Genomic DNA, 25067 nt, shown 5'->3' on the forward strand with positions numbered 1-25067 from the left:
AAAAAAGGGATTCATGTGAATAAATTTTGAATTATCAGAAGGAAAATAAAACATTTACATAAGATTGATTTTGACCATTTGTTCTGATTCATGATTTACAGATGTTGCATTGGTAATCCCTAATAAATTGAACTAGTATGAAAGCAAGGATTATCCTCGATTATGCATCTAGTCTGTTGAAATTAAGACAAATTGAAAACTAGTGTCAGGGAGTTTCTCTTTAGGAAATGAACAATGCATGTATATATCTTTTTGCCATTTTTTGTACAAATGGATTATTGTTGAAGATCAATTTCTGTAGCATTATTAAAAACTATATAAGCATAGCTAAAATAAAAATGCCTGTCCTACCTATGAAAATAAGTCAGATATTAGTAGGCCTGGTAGAAGATCTAAACTTTTTTTTTTTTTTTTTTAAAGAGAAGGAGAACTCTTATCATTGTGAAGCAGTTGCTGCTGTCTTCTAGCTGGCCGTATGCTTGGTAGTGAATTTATAGCAAATATAAACTCTACCAGAGCTGAAATGAGGAAAGGGGGCTTTTAGTAGGCTTTTTTTACTCTCCTGAACCTTTACATTGGCAAGAGATGTCAATAGCTCAAGGGTTATCTAATCATCTCTTTCCCAGTTCTTGTTTGTATTTTCATTTATTTCCTTTGCTCTACTTTTAGTGTTCTGGATCTACAATATGCTCTATTAAAATTGATGCATGCTTTCATATTGTGGAATGAAATCTTACAGAATTGGTTTGAATTATGGTAGTAGGTTATACCAGCAAGCTATTTTTTCATCAAAAGTTATAATTTACCTGATTTTAGTCACAATTAGAACTTCAGTGTACTCCTGTATTAGAACTTCAGTGTACTCCTAAGGGAAGCAAAACCGTAACTTTCTAATTATTGATTCTACTGGCAAATTTTACCAGAGTAACAGCACAATGTTATTTGCAACTGCCAGTATAGCTACTCTGAAATATGCTGTTATAACAACAGTTTCTAGCGTGAATGCTCTGATTCCAAAGAGCAGTGCTTTATGAATGTGGTAAGCTAGAGAAAGGCTGTATAAATATGAATATATGGGAGATGTTTTGCAGAATAGGCTTTTGAGAACTGTAGATTATTGCAGTTATGTTTGTGGTAAGAAAGACATGGATCTTTTGAGGAAAAATCAAACCTAATAATATTCATTTGTCGTTTAGGACACAATGAGATCTAGTATATGTAGGAGTTCCTAGGTATGTTTCACAGTATTGAAATTCTACAGGACAAACTGTACAGAATATTGCCAGCATTGTCTAGGTAGACTTTAAATTAAACCAGAAAAAAACATCTGCCATTGTAGTTGCACATATTTGATGCCAAAATTTGCAAGATGTTTCTTACACTTCTGTGTAGTAACTTCAGATTGCAGGGTTACTAAATTTTTCCCAGCTGCTGCCCCTTAATTTTGCCAATTTAAAATGAGAAACTGAGTTTATTCACTTTGCTACTCTTGCCTTCATTGTTTTATTCTAAGCTCTTCAATAGTAGAATATCTATTTTTAAATTATTTTTGTTAAGGGAAGTTAGCTCTTAAGTAAAAGACTTTCCTCCTTAAGCATATGCAATACTTAAATCTGTGGACAAGTTTGAATTGACAGATTGCTGCTTAAGATGTTGCTACTGCTATGGACATGATTGATTCAATATTAAAATGTTGAAGATTGGTTTTAATGTTTTTCAAACTAGTGAATCCCTGAATTTACATACATCGGGGAGGAGATGAGGGGTTAAATTCAGACTGTATTTGTCAAGGCAATTAGTTCAGTGATCCAACAAACCCACCTTTTAGCTGCAAAACATTTTGGTAAAGACATTATTTTAAGCTTCTTTATACTGAATTTCATTAGAACCTCCTATATGCTTTATGTAAGCCCCTTGGCATTTGTTTAGCTTGAATAGTCATGGATAAAAGAGCTTAGAGTTGGCTTTAGAGTGCAGCTTGTGAAGAAGGAAAAAGAGGATTCAGATTGCCTTATGTACCTTGTTTTGTTTTCCTTCTCCTTGGGACTAAACATTAATGTCTGAGTAAAACTGCCATGGTGTCCTCAGGTTCTAAAGGGGAAGTCGGTGTACAGTTCACTGGTTGTTAGTATATGTTTATGATAATACTAAGAGTAAATATCTCTGGCTTTTGGGTAGATATCTGTATTTCCTTTGAGGGTTTACACTTATATCTTAGTATATATGTATGTATTAGGCTTTTCTCTTCTGAGATATGTGTATGCGTGTAAATATGTATTTACTTACATATTTATGTGAGCGTATATTTATGTAAGCATGTACTTGGCTTTTGGGAACTAGGCTTACCAGGTCTTTGTGAAAGGAGATTTTTTTTTCTCAACTCATTCAGTATTGTTCACAGCATTAACACATCACTGAACAAATTGCCCTCTTGCATATGCTAATCTTGCACTTAAAAGAACTCATTGTAACACGTTTTAATGCTTTAGCTGGAACGGAGATGGAGACGGGAATCGCAGGCATGTCAAATTGTCATGTGACTGAAAAATGTCTAAAATGCCTTTCTCTTTGGGTCAACAGTTTGTACTTAGCATAACTTAGCATGAATGAAAGCATTCCATGTAGTTTGAGGAAAAGATTAGTCTTTGCTTTTGTCTTTTGTGTGTGTGTGTTGGCCTCAGTTTTTCAGATCAAGCCTGATTAAACAGCGCTTTAGCCTTAATTTCACGCTAGTAGTGAATGTTATGCTGGAAATAAAAATATTTGATCTTTGTTTGCAATACCTTTGTTGAAGGTATCCAACTGGAGTTTGCCACAGCTAACAAATGATTACTGCATAACTTGTTTGGTAAATACTTGTTATTTTAAGAGTTAAAGGCAAGTTGCCATATATCTATCCGTGCCTGCAGGTGTAGACATTCCAAAGCCTCCTTTATTTATGATGATCTAGAAGTGAGCAATCTGATGATATTTAGTAAGTGTCTTCTACAGATACGGAATCTGTATATGAAAAAAAAAAAAATCATTGTTACCTGCACATGAATAAACACCAAGCCTTCTTCTCCTAAACAATAAATTCAATTGAATTAATTAGTTAAATAGAGGGTGACTGACAAGTTAACTAAACTTTTGATAAGTTGAACAATGAAAAGCCAAGTTTAGAATGCATGAAGCTGTACATGTTTGCCTGGAGGACTTTGAGTTGAATTAAATGGAATGAAAGACTATGTAGGTATTACATTTCTAAAGCATCTATTACATCAAATTTGAGTTTTTAAACATATGAGATATTGAAAGGAATTTTTGATTGACCTTGTTTTTTGTCTTTGCAGAGTAATTCTCTGTTGGTCCCGGACAGTCTGAGAAGCACAGATAAACGCAGGAATGGCCCTGAATATACCAATGACATCAAAAAGAGAAAGGTGGATGATAAAGATTCCAGCCATTATGTAAGCAAATCCATGTCAAAGAAATGATTAATTTACTTGCACATGCTGTGCTTGTATGAGGAGTAAAAGAGCTGTGAAGAACAAGGCAATGTGTTTCCTATGGCTGATGAATATATGTGCCAGAGAGACCATTATTCATGTTGTGGGAAGAGCAGTGACTCAGTGGTTTGAGCTATTGTCAAGCAATACCCCTCAACAGGGAATAATGAGGCAGGAGTAGCCATCTGGGATTCACAAGTGTTCTGGGACATTTCTCAGTTTAAGCAAGAGATCCTTTCTGGACTTCTCTAAAGTCTGAAGGTTTGTTTGAAATAGAGGATTTTGTTGATTTGGGGCGTTTAGTACCTTTTTCTGGTACAAACTTATCACATTGAGTAATAATTGCCATTGCAAATTGCATGTGTTATGAGGCTCTACAAACTTACTAAAGTTTGCTTTTGGTTGATACAGCATTCAGCAGGAAGCAAATGGAAATAAAAATGTTCACACTTTGTTCTGCATATTCGACTATCTTGCTTGTTGCTTGGTTTTGAAGTGACGCTTCAGTACGACAGTGTGGCATATGTGAACCTGAGAAGGTTCACACAGGCTTTCAACTTCAAGTCTAAATAAATGCTCATCTAAATCACAGGATGATACTTGAACAGGCTTTAGAGACTAGGACTGGTGTAAAAGAATACTGGAAAGCAGAATATAAATATGACAGAAGATGGTATTCTTTGACATAACAGTATTGTGGCAAATCATCAGGTTTACATGAATCAAGTCACGAATTACTTCCTGGTTACTGAAACCCAAGAGAAAATCAGATGCCGCTTAATTTCCTCAATATTTGGTAGGGTAGTTTCTCTCCAGTTGGACCCAGAATATCTGAGCAGCTATTGGATAACTGCAGCTACTGACAGTAAATGGGGTTACTTTCCCCTTTCTGCACATTGTGGTTACAGTTTTACAAATTGTATTTCCACCACTTTCTAATAATCTTGGTTTGATTACAGACGAGTTTGGCAAACTTCACCATGTTACTCTCTTAACTTTGAGGGTTTGATATTCTATGGGAATTTTTCATTTTAAATATTTGAAGATTAAGCATTCATAGCCTACATTTGATATTAAAAAAAAAAAAAGGAAGAAAAAGCTTAACTTGTTTTTCTTGTATTTCTACTGGATGGTAATAGAAAAGGATATTATTGACTGTAGAAGCAATTTGTTTTAATCCACATTTTAAAAGTGTGGTTCTGTTTGCTGTTTGCTTTAAATGGATTTTACAGATAAAGGCAGCATCAAAATACAGAATTGAACAAAGCAAGGATATTTGAAAGTTCCATATTTATTCTAATCTGGAAGAAGATCTTTATTTTTAAAGGTTCTGTGATTCTGCAAACACAGAGCTGCTGATTTCAAGGTTATTTTAGATGAGGCCCTTGTAGGGACAAGGAAGTACTGCTTTTGTCAGAAAGGAGATAAATGAGCTGTAGGAATTGTTACTTTTGGAAATAAGATGCAAAACTTTTTTTTCTTCTCTTTTTTGACTTCTGACTAATTTTCGTGTTGGGACCTGTATAGTTTCAGCCTGTAGATTTGTTAGTAAGAAGAGTCTTCTGATGTTAATAGTACCTATAGGAGATGCCTTTGATAGTCCCAGTAAATTTCTATTTCTCAGGATGTCAAAGTCAATGGAGTGCACTTAATCATTGCTTGGCAGCTATTTTTGCCCTCCTCAGGGGCGGTGTTTGTGGCGAACAAACGTCCCACCTGCTGTGCTCCCACATGCTCAACTGTTTTCTAACCTATTCTTGTCTTCTGGGTGCTTCATACTTTTCAAGAGGTGGCAGTTAACTGGTGCTGAAGCTTTCCTGTTCCTTCTCCTTTTGCATAGTTTGGTTGGACAGGTTCCCAAGTGGCAAATAGAACTGCTGTTTCTGTCTTCAGTGGCACTCCTGGGTCCCTAATATGTTTGTGGTGTTTCTTGGAGCAATATTCAGCTGCTAAAGCAGAAGGGAAGGGTTGAAACTACCTGTTGGGGTTTGGGGTTTGTTTTGGGGTTTATTTTAAAACATTTATGGCCTGAAGTGAGAGGAAATAAACAGTGTTAAGTGTGGTAGCCCAGACTCTTTGAAAGCAAGAGATGGGGCAGATTGAGCAATCTTGTATGTCTGATTTGTTTGCCTAGGAACTTTTTAACTGAAAGTATTATTACTGGAAAAATTACTGTCGTGAAAATTTTAAGTTTTGTCATTCACGTGTTTGTTTGTTTATTTTTGGTTTTGAGTCAAGTCTTACTTTCTGGATTGAACCGTGATGGTGCACTGCAGAAATCACTAGACCACTGTGTATCATAGAATGTGTCTTCTGTGGCACCCCAGCCCATTTTGGAGATAGGGGCCAGGAGGCACTTGAGTAACTATTGTGAGGCACTAAAGCAGCGCAGGTGAACACAGATTTATGTGAAACAGTCAAAATGCAGCTTGACAAGCCACAATAAAACATTTCCATTTAGGAATGTCAAAGTATTTTGGTTTTGTTAGGCAGAAATGTTGAAATGCCTTGGCATTTCTGAAGCTTTTTCTTCCCCAGAACTTTCCATCTCAAAGCTTTCATTTCTGGTAAAGAAGGAAAATTGTCCTATCACTTTGAGGAAGTCGATTAATCAAACAACTGGAGCTTTATGGCATTTTTCTGAGATGTGTTGGGGTTTTTAGGTATGCACAAGCAGTAATTTCCATAAGATTAACATGAAAGATTAGCATATGAACAGAGTGAGTTTCTCTTTTAGGAGTGGTGATAACACTGTTTATAATGGTAATAAGAAGGGGGTTTGGACCATCTTGCTCTGGTGAGACTGCCACCTTTCAACTAGTTCTACCTTATTGTGTTTTATTATAGAAGCAGAAATGAGGTGTTGTGTTCCTGTTTTCATTTGTTTTCCCTGTTGCTAATAATAAAAGGCTGCTTGTTTTTTGTTTAGGAAAAAAAAAAATGTCTGAGTAGATGCGTAGTCTTTCTCTCTGGGCTCTTACTGTACTAATTGAAATGAACACTATATTTATTTATTTATTTTTAATAGGACAGTGATGGGGACAAGAGTGACGATAACTTGGTTGTAGATGTATCCAATGAGGTAACTTTTTTCATTTTTGTAGTCTTGACATTTGCCCAAAGGTTAAAGGAAAAGTGCATTTAGATGGTAGAAGAGAAAGAATCCTCTTTGTGGATATGTTAAAATATTCACAACTTCTCCTTTTTGTTGGTACTGCAGTTACTGTGTCTTCCTTTGGTTGCCGTTGTGGCTTTTCCTTCTGCTTCTTTGTCCAGCTCTGTTCCCTCTGTGGTTACATTCTGATGCTTCACAGCTGCTCTGTAGTGGAGAGAGTTATGGTGAGATGCAGGTAGAGTGCTGAGATTTTCAAATCAATGATTTCAAGTGAAAAGGAAGACATTACCTAACCTTGTATTAAATAGTAGGAGTATTATTAAAGCATTTTTGGTACCTTAAAAATTACTAATATTTTAACATCCTATGTTAAAGACAGCAATTTTCCAGAAATGTTTGGTTTTTAGAATTAAGTCAGCTGAAGTCAGAATTAAGTCAGTCAGTTCACAAAATTTTCCAGAGGTTGTAGCCATTTTTTTTCTCCAGGGCAGAGATTTCCCCTTTCTTCATCTTTTATTTCACAGAACAGAGATTTAGGAAGGCTGAATATGGTAGCAAGGTTCTTCTACTCTGTGAAAAGCACAAGGATGAGAAGCTGACAGAGAAGTGTCTTCAGCAGCCCCAAGTGCCCAAATGATGTCAGCCAAGTAGAAAAATGCGTACCCAACTAGGGATTTTACTAAATCTTAGAAGTCCTACTTACAATGACACTGCTCAATAATTAGTCAGTAGACTTAGTGTCCTCTTGTGAGGACTGCTTCCTCCCTGCAGCTATTATGAACCAGAGGAGCATGGAGAACCTGCAGAGCTCTGATGGTTGTAGCTTGCTGGGCTGGCTAAAGTAGGTTAAAGTAAATGCAGAGAGTGCCTCTGGAAGAGAGAAAGATAATCACCTGAGAGGTGATCTCGGATTTTCCTGTAGATTTAAGTAACAAGGCATCTACAGATGATATTTAGAACGAAGTGACATATTATGGCATATAAAGCATGAGTCTTTATCTCTTCTTCTGAAGATAATGATGAGCAAGGTTTGTATGGCCTAGAAGAGTTTATTGAAATGTTTGTTGTTGCTAGCAGCACATGGAGAATGTAAATGGAAAAAACAGTAAACTTACTGCAGTTACTGCTGGTCTTTCTTGCTCTTACCACATGTCATGCATGCTTGCCTTAGTTTGTACTTCAGTGTACTTAGATTGCAAGCTCTATGCTTGGAAATGGTTTGTGGTTACACGTAGTGTAAAATAAAACCAGATTACTTACTATATGAACTTATTTAGTGTTTCTAAATTGATAAAGGGACTTCAGCTTTTTTTTCTATAGAGATAACAAAATGTCTTGTTGTTTTAACTTACTGCCTTCTAGTTTTTTTCCCATACACTCATTAGCGTGTTTGTGTACCAACCCGTGACACAGTTCTGTGCTGTTCTTCCCTTCCCATTGTTTTAGGATCCTTCTTCCCCAAGGGCAAGTCCCACTCATTCACCACGTGAAAACGGTATAGATAAAACCCGCCTGCTGAAGAAAGATGCTTCTAGCAGCCCAGCATCTACGGCCTCTTCAGGAAGTTCCACTTCTCTCAAATCCAAAGAAATGAGTCTGGTGGGTAGCAGTCTGTTGTCCAGATAAACGGTCTTCTTTCTTGTAAAGTCTAACTCTCCATCTCCTACATCTACTTGTGGCAGAAAGTACATGGCTTTAAACATTTGGAGCTACTGAAGTAGACTACTGTTTTTCCAGACCTTTATAGTAGTATTCAGCTTTCCTCCTCAGCAATATTTTCTGTTTCAGTTTGATTTCTTGTATTTCCTATATTTCTGTCAAATGAGTTGCAGATGTATTACAAAATAAAGTATGAGTCTCTTAAGCATTGTTTATTTTCTCTTTGAAGAATAACTTACGGTTTAACAGTCTGTGTATAGTTGAAGTTTTCCAGGCTTTTGTTAATCTATTCTAAATAAGCTGTTACTCTTAGAAAACTTTTCCTGCAGTATCACTAATAATTTTATCAGATTCTCTGTAGCTTTTGTGTCACAATTTTTTGATACTATCAACTATGGTGGTATTTTGTTGTTGTACTTAGATTTGCTGTGTCCTGTAATAACTGAGACAAAGATTTCAAGCTAAAATAATTTCATGATGCATATTGTATTGTCCTGAAAAAAAATTATCTCCAGGAACTTTATTTTTCTTGCCAACGGAAGAATGAAAAATAACTTTCTACATTTCTTTGCTTATCTTAATTTTGGCAGCAATCAAAAAGGTTAGCATTTCTCACAAGTTAATGTTAGTATTGCATGGATTTATGAAAGCTGGCTGAGGGACTGGGTAGTAGGTGCCCAGCATCCCAGCTGCTGTTGTGATAAATTGTATAATATGGCCTGGATTAAAAATAATACTCATTTAATTTGTTTAATGATACCAGCATGAAAAAGCCAGCACGCCTGTTCTGAAATCCAGCACACCAACTCCTCGAAGTGATGTGCCAACCCCAGGCACTAGTGCAACTCCAGGACTTCGTCCAGGCCTTGGCAAACCTCCAACAATGGACCCTCTGGTTAACCAAGCTGGTAATGCATTACCTTACATGTTTTTATTGTTCAAAAATTAATCTTTTTTTTTACATGTTTAGTTCTGTGAGAATGTTAATGAAATGTATTGCTTTGTTCTTGATATCAAGAGAGGGCTTGATGAGAAGCAGATGTTTGGATTATCAAGAGTTTGAGTATCTTTCTGTCTCTTATCCTCCTTTGTTTACTTTTGTCTTTATCTTTTTTGCAAATAATCCAGAGACTGAATGCAATATAAAAAGATTTCTCAGAAGTTTCTGGTACTTATTCTGAATGCAATCTCTTCTTTGCCACGTCATCTGAGTCTATGAATATTTGCGGCAACTGTAAATCTTAGCAAATTCAGGGGAAAGTTTACTTTTGTTATTCAGGCTGGTACAGCAGAGTTGCTTCAGACATGAACTGTGTAAACCATGTCTATCAGCTTTACTGCTTAATTTGGCAAAGGAGAGATTAATGTAAACAGGGAAATATTACAGAAATGAAAACAGGAGAATAGATTGTTAGAAGCAATCAGCAAGTTCAGACTTCAGTAGATCTTATTTACACTGAGTGAAAAGAGATGTTGGTACTGATAAATATGGCAATGTTTCTTGGCAGTGTGTGTATGTGAGAGGGGAAAGTTAGGTATTGTAGGGGAAAAAAAAGGACTGTTTTATTCCCTGTATGCAAGAATATATATAAGTAAAACTACTTGATTTCATTATTCTGTAGCTGCAGGTTTGCGGACACCATTGGCAGTACCAGGACCGTACCCTGCTCCATTTGGAATGGTACCTCATGCTGGCATGAATGGAGAGTTAACCAGTCCAGGGGCAGCCTATGCCAGTCTGCACAATATGTCACCCCAGATGAGTGCTGCTGCTGCTGCAGCTGCTGTGGTTGCCTATGGAAGATCTCCTATGGTAGGCCATACGTTGCATGCAATCTCAGTCATGTGAGTTGTGGTTCACTGAGAAGAGCTACATGCTTCATTTAGCATGATCAAATTCCCAAGTTATAATGGTGCCAGAGACTTGACAGCTTCGCTGTGTGTTTCACTTTGCTGCCTGGCTGGAGAAACAAATTTGCACCTTGAAAACAAAGAATCTTGGTGTATTTATGTATGTTCCCTTTTTCCTTCACCTTCATCAGTGCTTTGACTGATTAATAAATGCCAAAAAGTTATTTTACGCTTTAAATGAAAAAGCAGGTGTGGTAGCTACAACATATTTCATCAGTGCTGTGGACAACTGCTCTTTTCTTGCTGAACCAGATTTGTGTTTTGTACAGATGTACCAAATTGATCTTGAAGCATGTAGAAGTCTTTTTATTTACGTCTCTGTCCTTGTATTTTGTTTGTTGTGGAAATCAACGTGAGAAGTTGGTCAGTACATATTTTGGAGCTCTGTGATAAGGTGTGTTAAGAACAGTTGCTGATGTGGGTGTAGTAAGTAAATGGAAAGTAAAGCCTAGTAGTTATAGCTGCTGAGGCCTGATTATAATAATATACCCAGGGGCCTGATTCTGTAGACATGAACTTGATGGCAGCTTTATGTGTAGACAAACACCTACTTCTAAATTTGCAAGATTAGATTTAAGATTGTCATCTGCTCATTACTGTAGATGTGACATACTTTTTTCAAACTGGTAAACAGGGCTTTTATGTGAAAATGTGGAGATTGTAAATAGCACATATGCTCCCTAAAGCAATAAGAATTTTAACTTGGGTATAGTGTTTAAAAGAAAAACTAAGTCTGTTTGGTCCAGAATTTCTGTTTTGATTTTTTGATATACATATTCAGGATATAAAAGTTTAGTGGAATTGCAGTATGTGAAGTGAGCATAATATATTTAAGGTGTAGACAAATTTATCTGCACCCTGCAGCGTAGCTCCGTGAGAGATTTCTCAGCTGATGTGCTCACACAGTGCAGTGTGGAGCCATGCAGAAATTCTGGCTGGGTCCTGAAGCTGGTTTCCAGCACCGTGCTGTGCCTGCATGGGTACGTATTAGCTGTCACAGAGCTTAAGAACGCTGGCATGGCTGCATGCCAACACACCATGGACTCGTAATTCCAGGGCTAGCTCTGTGCTAACACAGGGGTACTTGCATTATGCTCAGTGGTGTGAATGCATAATATACATGATTGAGTTTATATTCACATGTGAATACTTCTTGCAGAAGCATGTTTAAGGAAAATGTCTTGTTTTTCCCGTGCTATGAAGGAACATGGACTTATCAAATACTTACCCAATAGTAAAAGCCACATTTTGGTTAAATGTGTAATATCTTGGGGATGAAGAAAAGGATCTTGCTGAATGAGTAATTTTAAGTGTGAGATTAATTAATTTTTCATTGTCAGGTTGGGTTTGATCCTCCTCCTCATATGAGAGTACCTGGAATCCCTCCAAATCTAGCAGGGATTCCTGGGGGAAAACCGTAAGTAACTTTTTAACATTTTGGTAACTTCTGCAATATCTAGAGAGAATAAAGTTAGCTTGTGTTAGTAAACAGGAATTCCAAAGATGGTGGTATCTGGTTGTTTCCAAGAGATTGTTTTAGACTTCTGCTGGTTAGAGGTGCAGCATATAAATCCTCAAATAGTAGCTGTCATATCCCTAGGCAGCTGTGCATATACCTATTTCCAAGGAAAAACTGTTGAAGGTATACTTTAAGGTTTTTTATTTCCTTCTTCCTGGGGAAAGGGGACCACAAACTGGTAGACAGTGGTGGTGATATGCGTAAGATAGACTGAAACTGAACTACACTGAACATAAATGTGTAGTGCAAACTTGCAGACTCCTTGTCTGGCATCAGTTTTATCAGGCATGAGAGCCTGCAGCTGTTGATCACAGTATCTGAACTGTTTAATTTAGCTACTGATGCACACCTTGCATAATGGAGCAAGCTCCTTAAAACATTTGTGGAAGTGTGCAGCTGGAGAGCAAAAGAGTGTGAAGCAGTTGTGCAGCAGGTGGTGCATAGTGTTGGATAACTTTCACGACAGGTTCTTTTTGTTTAAAAGATTTAATTATTGAAGAGATGGTTAAATAAAATACCTCTGTGATGCTGTGGCTTCTTGATGTTGCAATAAAATCACCAAAACAACATACATCAAATTTTTCAGTAATTTGGCTTTGGTAGACTGTTGAGACTGAGTTTATCCAGTAGTAGAGTCATGAGCATGTATGACCTCTTAATATGGGATAATTTAAGAAGTAATTTTTGTCAGTGGGACTATGCAGGTACAAACAGAGCATAGACTGCAGATTTGACTAATCTGTTTTCTTGGAGGAAGTGGGACAGAGAGAATTATAACAGGTTTTTCAGCACTCTGTTAGAACCTGTTCTTTGTCCCTTCATGCTTGGCATTTACTCCTGCCTTCTCTTTCAAGAAAGTTGCAGTTAGTTTATCTCAAGGTACTTACATAATTTTGAAACTCACTTAACACTTTGCACTTACCCTGGGAGTTCCTGTTACATAGTGTCTTCTTTACCAATCTATCATGGTTTAATTTTTCTTTTTGCAGCTTCAGGAAAAATTTTGAAACTATTAATACTTTTAGGATACTCTCTTAAGTTATAAAGCACACTATGGTGAAAATTATATACACACATATTTCTTCTGTTTGCCTTCATTTTGAACTCCTGTTAATTGCTAGTGATACTTTGTATCATCAGTCATGCAAACATGCTTAAATGTACACCAGATTGTAGACAAAAAAGTGTGTATTTTCCATAACGGTACGAAAGCAGCAGACTTAGATTAGGAAAGCCATACTGAATGTGTTCTTATTGTTACCCACCATGCTTCTGAAAACAGATTTAGCTATCTGTTGGCTGTGTGAGAAACCTGTTAAATCTTGGATTTACTTAAGGAAGGGTTGGTGGTATGTTGACAAGATTACTGAAGTGAAGGCTCAGTGAGTTGGTGTTAGTATCAGATGGTGGTATATCTAAATTTAGTACAGTAAGGAGCCAGCTTTGTTCTCAAAACATCTTTTATTAAGGGTCAGACTTAGTGACTTTAGTAGAATTCAGCATACTTATAAAAAATATTTTTGGACGTTGCATAATCCAATGGCTGTAAATTTTTACTTTAAAACAAGTATATTCAAAAGCTTTCAGTGATTTATTCCATTAGCAATGCCAGGCAATATTTCATAGTATAAGGTATGAAAACCTATTTTTGTTCAGGCAGAAATTTTCTGGGGATGAGTTCTAGCTGTTGCAGTATTCAAGGCACAAAAGCAGTGCATGTTTGCTGCTGTACTTTGTATAATGATATTTCATAGCTAAATTACAGTCTGTATGGGGTTTTTAATAATCTCTCCACTTATGTGTTCTGTAATGTTTTTTTGTGGTTGTGTTACTTGGACTGTGTCAGTAATTTCCTCTAAAGTGGCTTCTTTGCTTATCTTTAAGTCAGGCAAACCTAGAATTCCACAAACTTGACCTATTATCTTTCCACTGACAGTTTTTGAATGATCTCTTGTTTTAGTCTTGACTGGCTACAGCTAGCTACATGCCATCTACTACCTGCATCATCTTGGGAATGTCTCTTACCTATATTAAGCAAGTCTCCTATATTTTCTCTACAAAGCACATGGGTTATATAATCATGCAAACTAGTGGAGTACTCCTGGTTTATTTTCACAATCTACCTTTTCCTAGAGTGCTGTTAAGGTGCCACACTAATTTTGTTTTATGAGATGTGGAATTTTAGTCTGAGTCTTGTTGCAAGTGGTATAGAGAATTTTCAGTCTGAGCTATTGAATCCCTAGCCGTATGTGTATGCTTGTGGTTGCACATTTTTATCAGTGGTTATGCTGGCACTGTTGTTTTCACCCAGCCCTGCTTCCAAGAGAAAATTAAGTTCCTCTCTTTCCAAAGGAATGACTTTTCTGCTACCACCCAGTTTTCTTTAACCCCTGTGTATTGTGAGATCAGTGAATGACTGACTTGTTAGAAAAATTAGTAACCTCTTAAGAACCCACTCCTATTTGTGTGTCTTGCTTCTATCAAGGGACTGCTGCCTGGAAAATTTGTCTTTTGCTTGCTTTGTTTTGTAATTTGATTAAATATAAGGCTTTACTACCATATTTTTATGTTTCTGAAAACAAACCTTTCAGATTTGTGGGGTCTGCAATGTGTGATGCTTTGTGGCCTGTGACTCCCAGTAGATAATACATTCTTTCCAATGGGTAGCAAGAAGGAGAAGTTTAAGTAACTCTGAACAAGGCTTCTTGTTCAGGGTACGATTCTGGTTTTGGGTTTGTGTTTGGGGATTTTTTGGGGGATGGGGTGGGGTGTTTTCTCTTTCCAAATTGCCTGGAGCCATCATCTAATCAATAATTGTCTTAAGTTGGGAGTGGGAAATCAGTACTAGTTTTTGACATGGACATATGTCTGAGCCTTGCACTCTGTTGTTTTGATACCGTTTAACTATGTCCTGGACTATAGGTTTTTGGTGTATTGCTGTAATCATGTTTTTTTCTTCTGCATAGCCTTTCCGGCAGGGTATTTATTTAGCTTTTAGTATTCTAGAGCTGCTAAGTTGATGTTCTTGTGGATTTCTCCTTGATGTTGAACCACACCTACTAATAGTTGGGCTGTGCACTGATTTTTTAAGCTCAGTGTAAGATTTATGTCCACAGTATTGCTTTCCTGGTGTCTAAAATTGTGAATTGATGGTAGCATTGAGGACAGATGCATTTCTCAGTATTTTTTTGAAACATGATTTTAATTAAAGTTTATACACAGACATCAGAAAGACTTGAAAATACATGTTTCTTATTTAAGTAGGAGAGGAAAATTTCATATGGTAAATGTTAACTCTTCCAACTTCTAGTTACAAGCCAGGTTTTCTTTGTTTCTGGAAAGGAATAGTATAACACTGGAATTGCTCAAAAATTAAAAAGATTTCAGCTCTCCTGTTCTTCACATGTGTACAGTGAGTGTACAGTGAGGAATATTTTAAAGGAAGGTTAAATATTCTAGAATAACAGGTTGTTTACCCACCACCTTGCATCTCTGGATAGAATTATTTGATGACATGTATGAAGTTAAAATGTCATTATTTCTGTACAAATACCTTTGTCCTTATTTCTTGTCATTTTGTCCTATATAATGAAACACCATATACAGATGTTCACAGTTTCTTGTGATAACTGTAAGTAAAAATAATCTGGAGTCAAAGAAGAGCTGAAAGTAAAATGTACTCATCAGTAGAAGGAACTGTCTGCTTTTGCATTTTGTAGTTGAGGTATTTTTGTGCTAGTTAAGGAATTCTTTTTGAATTGGAGATATGAAGTGGAAGGTTTTTTTTTTGAGGCATGGAACTTTACATAGGAATTGCATGTAGTATATTAATCTGAATACTTAGAGTAGCTGGCAGTTAGGTAGTTTAATTGATATGCCATGTTCTCGAGCAGTGAATTATTCTGAACTCACCTCAGCAGGTCAGATGATACTTATTACATACTTATTTGATACTTACTTGGAAATTGGGAGACCATAATTATCAGATTTAAGCTGAGAAACTGGGTTGTATTAGTATCACCTACTATGCTGTATGTATAGGAACTCTGCAGGTTCTCAGTGCTGCTTTGACAGAAATGAGGATAAATCTTTGGATGCAATAGATCAGAAGAATATTTCTGTTATTCAGAAAGAATATAATCATAAGTGACAGTATACTGTTTCTCAGGCATGCAAGTTTGTCTTGTAACTGTTCTTTTCATAATAATTACAAGTGTATATTTATGTATTACTTGATATGCACTTAACTTGGTTTATGTTAAATTGTAATTGCACTGTATAAGAACTTTCTCTTCGTTTGCTGTTGTTGTTAGCCCAACATCAGGGAGGGCTATCTCAATGCCAATGCTCATTTGACCAAAGATGGACAATCATGGAACCCAGTCATTTCATAGAGACAGAATGCCGTGAGTGAGACAGAAACCCATGATTATCATGAAGGGGAACAACAGTTTCTGGCATACATTGTCAGTTATAAAAGATAATAATAAAAGAACAAAAATGCATATTACATTTTTGCTGTGTTATGGAATTCAGATGTTAATAGCAATTTGTTGAGTAGAAAGATGGGTGGGCAAGGGATGCCTGTCAAGAAATATCTTGAGCTTTAGAGAACTCAAGAATTTACCAAATTTTACTAAATGTTGACTCTTTGAAGGTTGGCCAACCAAAATCCTTGGTAGTTTTGAGAATTTATACTGTGAAAATATCTAGTGCATTAAAATTTGAGTAATTTCTTATTGGTATGTCACTACACCTACAGCTTTGTAAGTGTAGCACTGGAAGTACAGTCCTCCCCAGAAGTAGCAGAGTAGGCCCTCTTTCATGGTGACTTAATGGAGAGGTAGCCAAAGACAACAGCAATTGAGTTGCAAATAGTTGTTTGCGCTGCTGTCTCCAGTACTGTGTTCCTCTGGAACAGAATCTTTCTTTGTCTAGGGAGTGTCAGTCTTGTAAATGATTCAAGTTTTTTCAAAGTAGAAAGTATTTGTAATGAAAAGTTAAACCATAATATTTAGTCCATACAAGTTACTAGACCACATAAGTATTCTGACAGTTAAGGTGGCTTTTTTATGTATATATAAAAAGCGCCTGTCACCATATTGATAAACATTCTTTGGAACCACTCTGACAGCAGAGGTAAGAACAGGAGTCAGCCTCTTAGTACTTCAGCACTTCTGTTTCCAACCAATTTTAAAAAAACAAAAACCAAAACAAACAAAAACCACAAGACTTTGCTGCCAGCCTGCCTGGCTGGTGTTTAATACTGCTACTCCATCAGGGTTGGAAGGAGACCTATTGTGTATGGCAACAGTTTGCACTGTGGCTTCTAGAGCTGTGCTGCAGAATAGAGCAGGTGTCACAGAAGGGCAGTGGGACATGAAGGCTCAGACCTGTTACCAGTCAAAACATCTCAGCAGCAGGGAGCTCCTATTAGGAGAGAGCAAGCTAACTTGCACCCAAATGAGAACATTTACTTCTCGTGTGCTTGTCTTAGCAGAGGCAGAGGGATTTGACAATATGTAGCCATTTCTTTACAGGGTGAATTGTTGATAACTTTCACTATAGAAAAAGCTGTCTTGGCTTGTCAGAAACTATTGCTGGTCATGTTTGTTAGGCCCTCAAACTCTAGTCATCCGGAGTACTGATCAGCCAGTCTTGGAAGCAAATGCCTGCTCATGATGGTAAGACTAGTCCTACCAACTTAGATCTTACGACCTTATGATCTGTATAACTGCACATTAAATATGGACATACTGGTAAAATTCTACATGATTGAAAATACACTGGGTAAGTTTCTAGTGTTTCAGAGCAGAAAAGTTATCGTAATTCTACAGTATGCATGAAGCACTTGAAAAATGTTCCTACTGTTTTCCTCCCACTCCATGAAAGGCAGGTCCTGCTTGACAAACCTGATCTCCTTCTACGACAGGGTGACCTTATTTCATAAGGGAAAGGCTGTGGACATTGCTTACCTTGACTTTAGCAAGGCCTTTGACACCGTTTCTCACAGCATTCTCCTGGCAAAACTGGCTGCTCACGGCTTGGATGGGCACATGCTTCGCTGGGTAAAAAACTGTCTGGATGGCCGGGCCCAGAGAGATGTGGTGAACGGAGTTAAATCCAGTTGGCGGCTGGTCAAGAGTGGTGTCCTCCAGGGCTCGGTTTTGGAGCCACTCCTGTTTAACATCTTTATTGATGATCTAGACGAGGGGATCGAGTGCACCCTCAGTCAGTTTGCAGGTGACCCCAAGTTGGGTGGGAGTGTTGATCTGCTCGAGGGTAGGGAGGCTCTGCAGAGAGACCTGGACAGGCTGGAGCCATGGGCTGAGGCCAACTGGAGGAGTTTCCATAAGGCCAAATGCCGGGGGCTGCCCTTGGGCCACAACAACCCCCAGCAGCGCTACAGGCTTGGGGAGGAGTGGCTGGAGAGCTGCCAGTCAGAGAGGGACCTGGGGGTGTTGATTGACAGCCGGCTGAACAGGAGCCAGCAGTGTGCCCAGGGGGCCAAGAAGGCCAATGGCATCCTGGCTTGTGTCAGCAATAGCGTGGCCAGCAGGGACAGGGAAGGGATCTGACCCCTGTACTCTGTGTATAAGAGACAGCCCCTCGATTCCTGTGTTCAGTTTTGGGCCCCTCACTACAAAAAGGACATTGAATGACTCGAGCGTGTCCAGAGAAGGGCAACGGAGCTGGTGCAGGGTCTGGAGCACAGGTCATACGGGGAGCGGCTGAGGGAACTGGGGGTGTTTAGTCTGGAGAAGAGGAGGCTGAGGGGAGACCTCATCGCCCTCTACAGCTCCCTGAAAGGAGGTTGCAGAGAGCTGGGGATGAGTCTCTTTAACCAAGTAACAAGCTACAGGACAAGAGGGAATGGCCTCAAGTTGCACCAGGGAAGGTTTAGACTGGATATTAGGAAGTATTTCTTTCCAGAAGGGGTTGTTAGGCGTTGGAATGGGCTGCCAGGGCAGTGGTGGAGTCTCCATCCCTGGAGGTGTTTTAAGAGCTGGGTTGACATAGCGCTGAGGTATATGGTGTAGTTGGGAACAGTGCTAGGTTAACTGTTAGACTGGATGATCTTCAAGGTCCTTTCCAACCTAGATAATTCTATGATATCAGCGAGAACTGAGAAGCTGTGTGTATGCAAAGAATTATTTAAAAACACCTTTAGGTATTTTGAATTGAACAGAATATTTGCACTGTAACCTTCCATTTAAAGAAAAAATATGTATAAATGGATTATTCATAGTAAATATGCTGGAAAAAATTGCTTAATACTTGCTTAATTGTTTTTCTTCTGTCCATAATAAAAGCAAAGGCAGGCTGAGACTTCATAGTTGTGCGGTTCTGTGTACTCTTCATGCTAACAAGTATTCTGCAGCTGAGTTTGATCTGGAGCCCAGGATGGGGCCCAGCTTTTCAGCCTGTTGAGTGCTATGACTTTTTAGTTGGATTCTGTACTTGAACCTCATCAGTTCTTCAGCCTTGAGCAGTCTTGTTGCCACTCCTCTTCCTCTCTCATCCTGTGTCTCATCTGTTTAGTAAATAACTACTTTGGGACAGTCCTGTCTTTACTCCTCTTCATAGAAATTATACATATTTCTAGTTAAGCCTTTATTATTACTGTAATTCTTCATACAAAAAAAAAGAAAGGGTCACATGGAAAGAAATATATTTGATATACTGTGCATCTTGTATACATGTTAATGAAGTGAACTTTGCACTTCCTTTCCTACCTTTCATTTCATGATAAAAATATATTAATCTTTTGCACTCGCTTATCCTCCATTTCTGTGTATTCGCTGTGCAGGCTTTCAACTCACAAGTCCAACCATGAATGACGTACAGGGATTGACATATATGCACTATTAATTTCTTCTTTGTTTAACAGCAGTTACTGATAACTAGTTTTTACCCTTCCCTTCTGAGAAAATTGTGATATTACATGGGGTGAGTGTTTCCACTGTTAGCTTCTGTATGAAAGAACTGTAGAGTTCTTTCACCTCTCCACTTCTCACACCTTTAAAAAAGAGTGTCTTCTGCTCTGCTTCTGGGTATATTCAGTTGCTTTGTGATGTCTGTTACAGATCTAGGCATCTTGCTTGTTCCTTCCTTTCAAACAAAGTTGTGCAATACCTGGAAACATGAAATCAAATACTTGGAAAATATTAGCTCAGAGCTCAGAACAGAAGATTAAATTGAATTATCTATTGTTGGGTCCTTGGAAGAGGGATGAAATACCAATACTTGAGCTACAGTGACTGAAGATTTCTGAGGAAGAAAGTATGTTTGGCAAAGAAAGCATATTCTGAACACAAGAATATATTTAAAAATAAAGGAATATATTAAAAAAAATAAAGGTATTACTAGGGAGTTAAAAAAAAAAAGGTACTCATCTGACTTTTTTTATCAACTTTGACCTCTTGAAGAATGTTGTTAATGTAACAGCAGCATCAAAAACACAGTGTATGGATGTGCTTAAAAACAGAAGTGGCAAAAAAACGAGCTCATCAGTATAACAAAAATCAGAATTCTGCAGTAGTATTTTCATTATTATTTAAAACAAACAAACAAAGAAAACCCCTTGCACCCAAACCCTTTATTAGCTGCTATTTATGCCCTGGTCTTTGAGTAGAGCTGACTTTAAACATTGCAGTGAACATGAAGAAATAATTTTGTGTACTTTACCCAAGGAGAAGTGTTTTTGTTCAGTGCTGGGATCCTCCTCTTCAGCGCTCAGTTTCCATATACTTGAAATCATTCACTGAATACAGATAAAAGGTATTACAGAAGTGCTAAAACTACCTGGGGAACTAAGCCTTTCAGCTTTTCTAAAAATACTTATTACAGAAAACATAATTATGAGAATACAGTGTCGGCTTTGAAAGGTGTGTGCAACCATTGTGCATGTTTCCATTTTCTGTTTAAAACATTAATTACCAGCTGGAAAGAGAGGCATGTGAGCAGAGCTGGTGCTGGTGTTAAAGATGAGGTGCAGAAATGGAGCAAAAGTTGAACTTTGGCTAGTGCTACTACAAAGGCAGCAGGTGCAAGCCTCATGGAAGAAGGCTGAAAGAATAGTACCTGGTGAGGGATTGCTGCTGCAGGACTTGTGGTACTGAACTTGGAACTGCTAGCTAGAAACCAGGATGCTGATTTGATTATCTAGGTGGATGAGGGATAGCAGCTGTGACCTTGGACCGTAAAGAATTTAACATGCTTCCCTACTGCATGAATACCTGAGGTGCAGCAAGCTGAAAGTATCTATTTGAATCCTTGTCTCCCTCTGAGGTTTTATGTGCCTGTATTACTTGGCACTGTAGTTCTGATTTTCATGAGAAAAAGACTGGCAAAGAAATCAAGTAAAAAAAATTAGTTTTGCTTGCATTATGGCAGTGTAACTGGCTGATTCTTTTTTTTTTGTCTTCTCTTTTCTTTCACTTTCCCAAAAGAGCCTACTCCTTTCACGTTACTGCAGATGGTCAGATGCAGCCAGTTCCTTTCCCTCCTGATGCCCTCATCGGTCCAGGAATCCCTCGCCATGCCCGTCAGATCAACACGCTGAACCACGGGGAAGTTGTGTGTGCAGTTACCATCAGCAACCCCACAAGACATGTGTACACGGGTGGGAAAGGGTGTGTCAAAGTCTGGGACATCAGCCAGCCTGGCAACAAGAGCCCTGTCTCTCAGCTGGACTGCCTGGTAGGTGAACATGAACTTGTGCACAAGGGTAGCTTCTCCTTGGAGTCTCAATAAGGAAATAGCTGTCCTTGTCTGGATTTTGTTCATGTTGCAAGGAAATAGCAGGCAGTTCTGTTTCCTGTTTTATGTATTTAGCTGTCTTTTTTTTTTCTTTTAACATATAACAGGTGGAGTTACAGGGACAAGTGCTGGTTTGTTTAGGGATAAATATTATCACTAGGAGTCAAATAACAGATAAGATTTCCGAGTAGGGAGCATACCTGATGGTTTTTTCCTTTTTTTTTTTTTTTTTTTTTCTTTTTTCTCTTCTCATCTAGTTATGCTGATGATTTTTGTGCATAAGTTTGAAAAGGAGTGTAGCCTGGCTTTTGCAGAGCTGCACAAGAACCTTCCTATGTGTTTCGCTCACACCAGGAGTGACAACCTCTTTTTTTTTTTTTTTTTTTTTTTTTTTTTTATAAGAGGGTATCAATCACATAATAAAATAATGTGACAAGGTACCCAGGTCACTAAGTCCTGCTATGCTTTTGTTGGTGGTCCACAAGTTATAAATTTTTGTTGGTTGTTTTCATATCTGCGGTATACAAAAGGGACTGAATGCAGTAGTATGTGTAGCTGAAAAGCTAACTCAGAAAAGTAATGGCTCAATAAACGATACTTCTCATATTAAAAGCAACATGGATGTTTGTGAAATGTTAACTGAGAAGACTTAATGTTGTAAAGCACAGTAATATGTATTCTGAATGAAAATAATTCTAGTTTCAATGTTGATCCAATTAAATATGGTGGGGTGTTTGTTTTGGGTTTTTTTTAGTCTTTATCTTTTATTTACTGCTACCTTTATGTTGTCTAGTAGTAAAAGTTGAATATGTATTGAGGCATAGTCTTAGCTGCCTGCCTTTTAGTTATGGAGCAGTAATGGCTGACTAAGCTAACATTTCCATGCACTACTTATGGCTCCTTTATCGTGAATAAAAAAAAAAAGTAGTAGTAGGAATGCTGTTAGCTACTTCTTGCAGTGTTTTTTTCTGTGTTTTGAGTTACAGATCTTAATGCTTCATTTCCTAAAGAACTGTTACCATGTTAATTTGGCCGCTTTTATAGAGAAATGGCCATCCAATACACTTAAGGAACCAAGCTTGTAATAAAGGAAGGTTGAAATGTTTTCCACCTCTAAATCCCTTGCAGTACCTCAATCAGCAATAGTATCACAAATGTGCAATAAGAATCTTCTAGAAAAAGAAGAACCAATGTAAATCCTGGACCAATATAGGAATACTTAATTTAACTTTGAATGCAAAATAGTATTTGAAAGAAGACTTCAAAACCTGAAATGAGACTTGAACTGCATTTTCATATAGGGTTGTGTAAATGCCAAATGGAAAGGTCATTTATTTAATATTTTTATTGTTGGTGATCTTAACTGATGGAGTGCACTTGCAGAAGAAATTCAAGGTTACTTTAGATCTGGTTTTATGTAATGAGATGGAGGACTTGCCATTCATCAGGTTTAAAACAGAGTACACTGTGGCAACAGGAGTCTGTAGTTTTAATTTCTGCAGCTGCAGTTTCTGGTTAGTGATGAGAAGTAGGTGATTGAAACATTTTAGGATCTGCTGGTTCCTCTTCAGTACTTTGTTAATGGAAAAAATAGTAGTCTTTAAAAGTTGGATGGAGCCAGAATGATATTAGTGGTCATAATTGACAGGCATGTATTAACATAACTGAGGTGATTTGTGTTGTACAGAACAGAGATAACTACATCCGCTCTTGTAAATTGCTGCCTGATGGATGCACCCTAATAGTTGGCGGAGAAGCCAGCACATTATCCATATGGGACTTGGCAGCACCAACTCCTCGTATAAAAGCAGAGCTGACATCTTCAGCCCCTGCCTGTTATGCTCTGGCTATCAGTCCTGATTCCAAGGTGTGCTTTTCCTGCTGCAGTGATGGGAACATCGCAGTGTGGGATCTGCACAATCAGACGTTGGTCAGGTGAGTCATTACTTGTTTACAGAGAACTTTAATAGAAGTTACTGTTTGGACAGCTACATAAATACTTATCTCCCTGAATAGCGGTTCATGACAGTAAAGTAAATAATATTTCTTACCCAAAGAATGCAGTTTGCACCAGAGTTGGGCAGGATCTAGTTTTGTTAGATTCAGCCTAGTCTTGGAAGATGCACTTTCATGGCCTAAAGGATTGGTCCATAACCTACTGCAGTCAGAGTAAAAGTTCCTGTTGGTTTTGGTTAGTTTGGGACTTGTCTGCAGGTTTCCACAAGCAGCATTTCTGATTGATTGTGATTGATTTAAACTGAACATGCCTTTCAGAGAACTTTTCCTTTGTCTTAAGCTTTGTTAAGTAATTAAGAGAAATTTCAGTTCTTATAATAAATAAATATTAATAATAAATATTTTATTATAGTAATAAAATTTATCTTACCAAAGCAGTTGAAAGTGTGGATCCTCTCAGTTCTTTAGGAAAGCATAAAGACTTATTTTTGGTCATTCATGAGAGAAATGTGTTTGAGGTTTTGGGGAATTTGATCTCTAAAACTTCTAAAATGGGTTTTAAAGAGTATAATAAATGGATTACCATGTAAATTACTTCTGAAATATTTTCTTAGACCTTTGATTAATAAACATATTACTAGAAGATTGAAGTGTATAGCAGGTCAGTGTTCAGCATTAGTGCTATGACAGAGAAAAAAGATAGGGCCATGTGTGAAATGGCTCTTAGCAACTAGCTGTGTGGGTTACTAGAAGATAAGTTTGGTTTATACTTACCAAAGCAGTGGTGCCTTACAATATTGTGAGGAGAGCCTAAATTCAGAAAGGCCATGATATTTCAGAAGTTCCAAATACAAACACTAAAGAATCTGCTTAGTCTGCCATGTTTCAATTACATTTTCTATATATCAATAATGAGCCTAAACTTATGTGCAGAGTCATATTAATGTGCATGCAAATTTTACTTTCTGTTTAACTTGTAGGTCAACAAAGACGATTTTATTTATATAAAATCTTTGGTTTGCAGTATGCATGCTTAGTTTCTGTAAAGCTGCACTCTGACTGTCTTGTCTTTTGAGTGTCTACTGTAGGTGTTCCCACCACTTTCTGGCTGAGTTTGTTAATTGATAACACGTGGAATTTTGAGACCAGAGCTACAAAACAAAATGTGCCATGTGACCTTTCTGTGGCAGCTTGTAGTGATTCATACCCTTCGTTCCCAAACTAGTTGCTTTTCCTCCCTGCCCTCCACCTTTCACATTGGGGCATAGGACTTTCCTATTGCTAACTGCTGATAAAAATGCAGGAGTCTCAGAAGGCTTTTTCCAAAGGATTAAGGAAAACTTGAGATGACCTTCTGGTTGCTGAAAGCTGAGAATTACTAATGAGAAAACTTCAAAACAAACTGCACTACTTAGATTTTTTTTGCGATCTCTTGCCACAGAGAATGCAACTTTGCTGACTCAGCAATGCTTGTGTTTAGCTATCTGGATCTCTTATCTGGATTCCTTCCTCCTAATAACTCTTCCTAATATCTATCATCTTGACTTGCAGCCATAGAAAAATCCATAAGTTTTTTTCTGAAACTGGAGCAGTTTTGTTCCCTCAGCACTTGTTTTAATCTGAGGTGTCCTTATTGCTTTTTAACTATAGTTACTGT

At 37.7% G+C, this 25067-nt stretch overlaps 1 protein-coding gene across 4 annotated transcripts in view; it reads left to right on the forward strand.

Moving 5' to 3' along the window:
* Positions 1–25067, forward strand: part of LOC113489971 (transducin-like enhancer protein 1) — a 78299-nt gene that overhangs the window by 46535 nt on the left and 6697 nt on the right. For 3 of the 4 annotated variants that reach the window (XM_026866055.1, XM_026866056.1, XM_026866057.1), the window contains exons 7-14: positions 3333–3449; positions 6517–6570; positions 8050–8202; positions 9026–9170; positions 9885–10075; positions 11514–11590; positions 21145–21394; positions 23142–23389. In XM_026866055.1, the coding sequence (XP_026721856.1) occupies positions 3333–3449; positions 6517–6570; positions 8050–8202; positions 9026–9170; positions 9885–10075; positions 11514–11590; positions 21145–21394; positions 23142–23389 (1235 nt within the window). The remainder of the gene's footprint in view (positions 1–3332; positions 3450–6516; positions 6571–8049; positions 8203–9025; positions 9171–9884; positions 10076–11513; positions 11591–21144; positions 21395–23141; positions 23390–25067) is intronic. The other variant, XM_026866058.1, reaches the window with a different exon arrangement.

This window comes from Athene cunicularia (genome assembly GCF_003259725.1).
Source record: "Athene cunicularia isolate RWA chromosome Z unlocalized genomic scaffold, athCun1 chrZ_part2, whole genome shotgun sequence".
Lineage (NCBI taxonomy): Eukaryota > Metazoa > Chordata > Aves > Strigiformes > Strigidae > Athene > Athene cunicularia.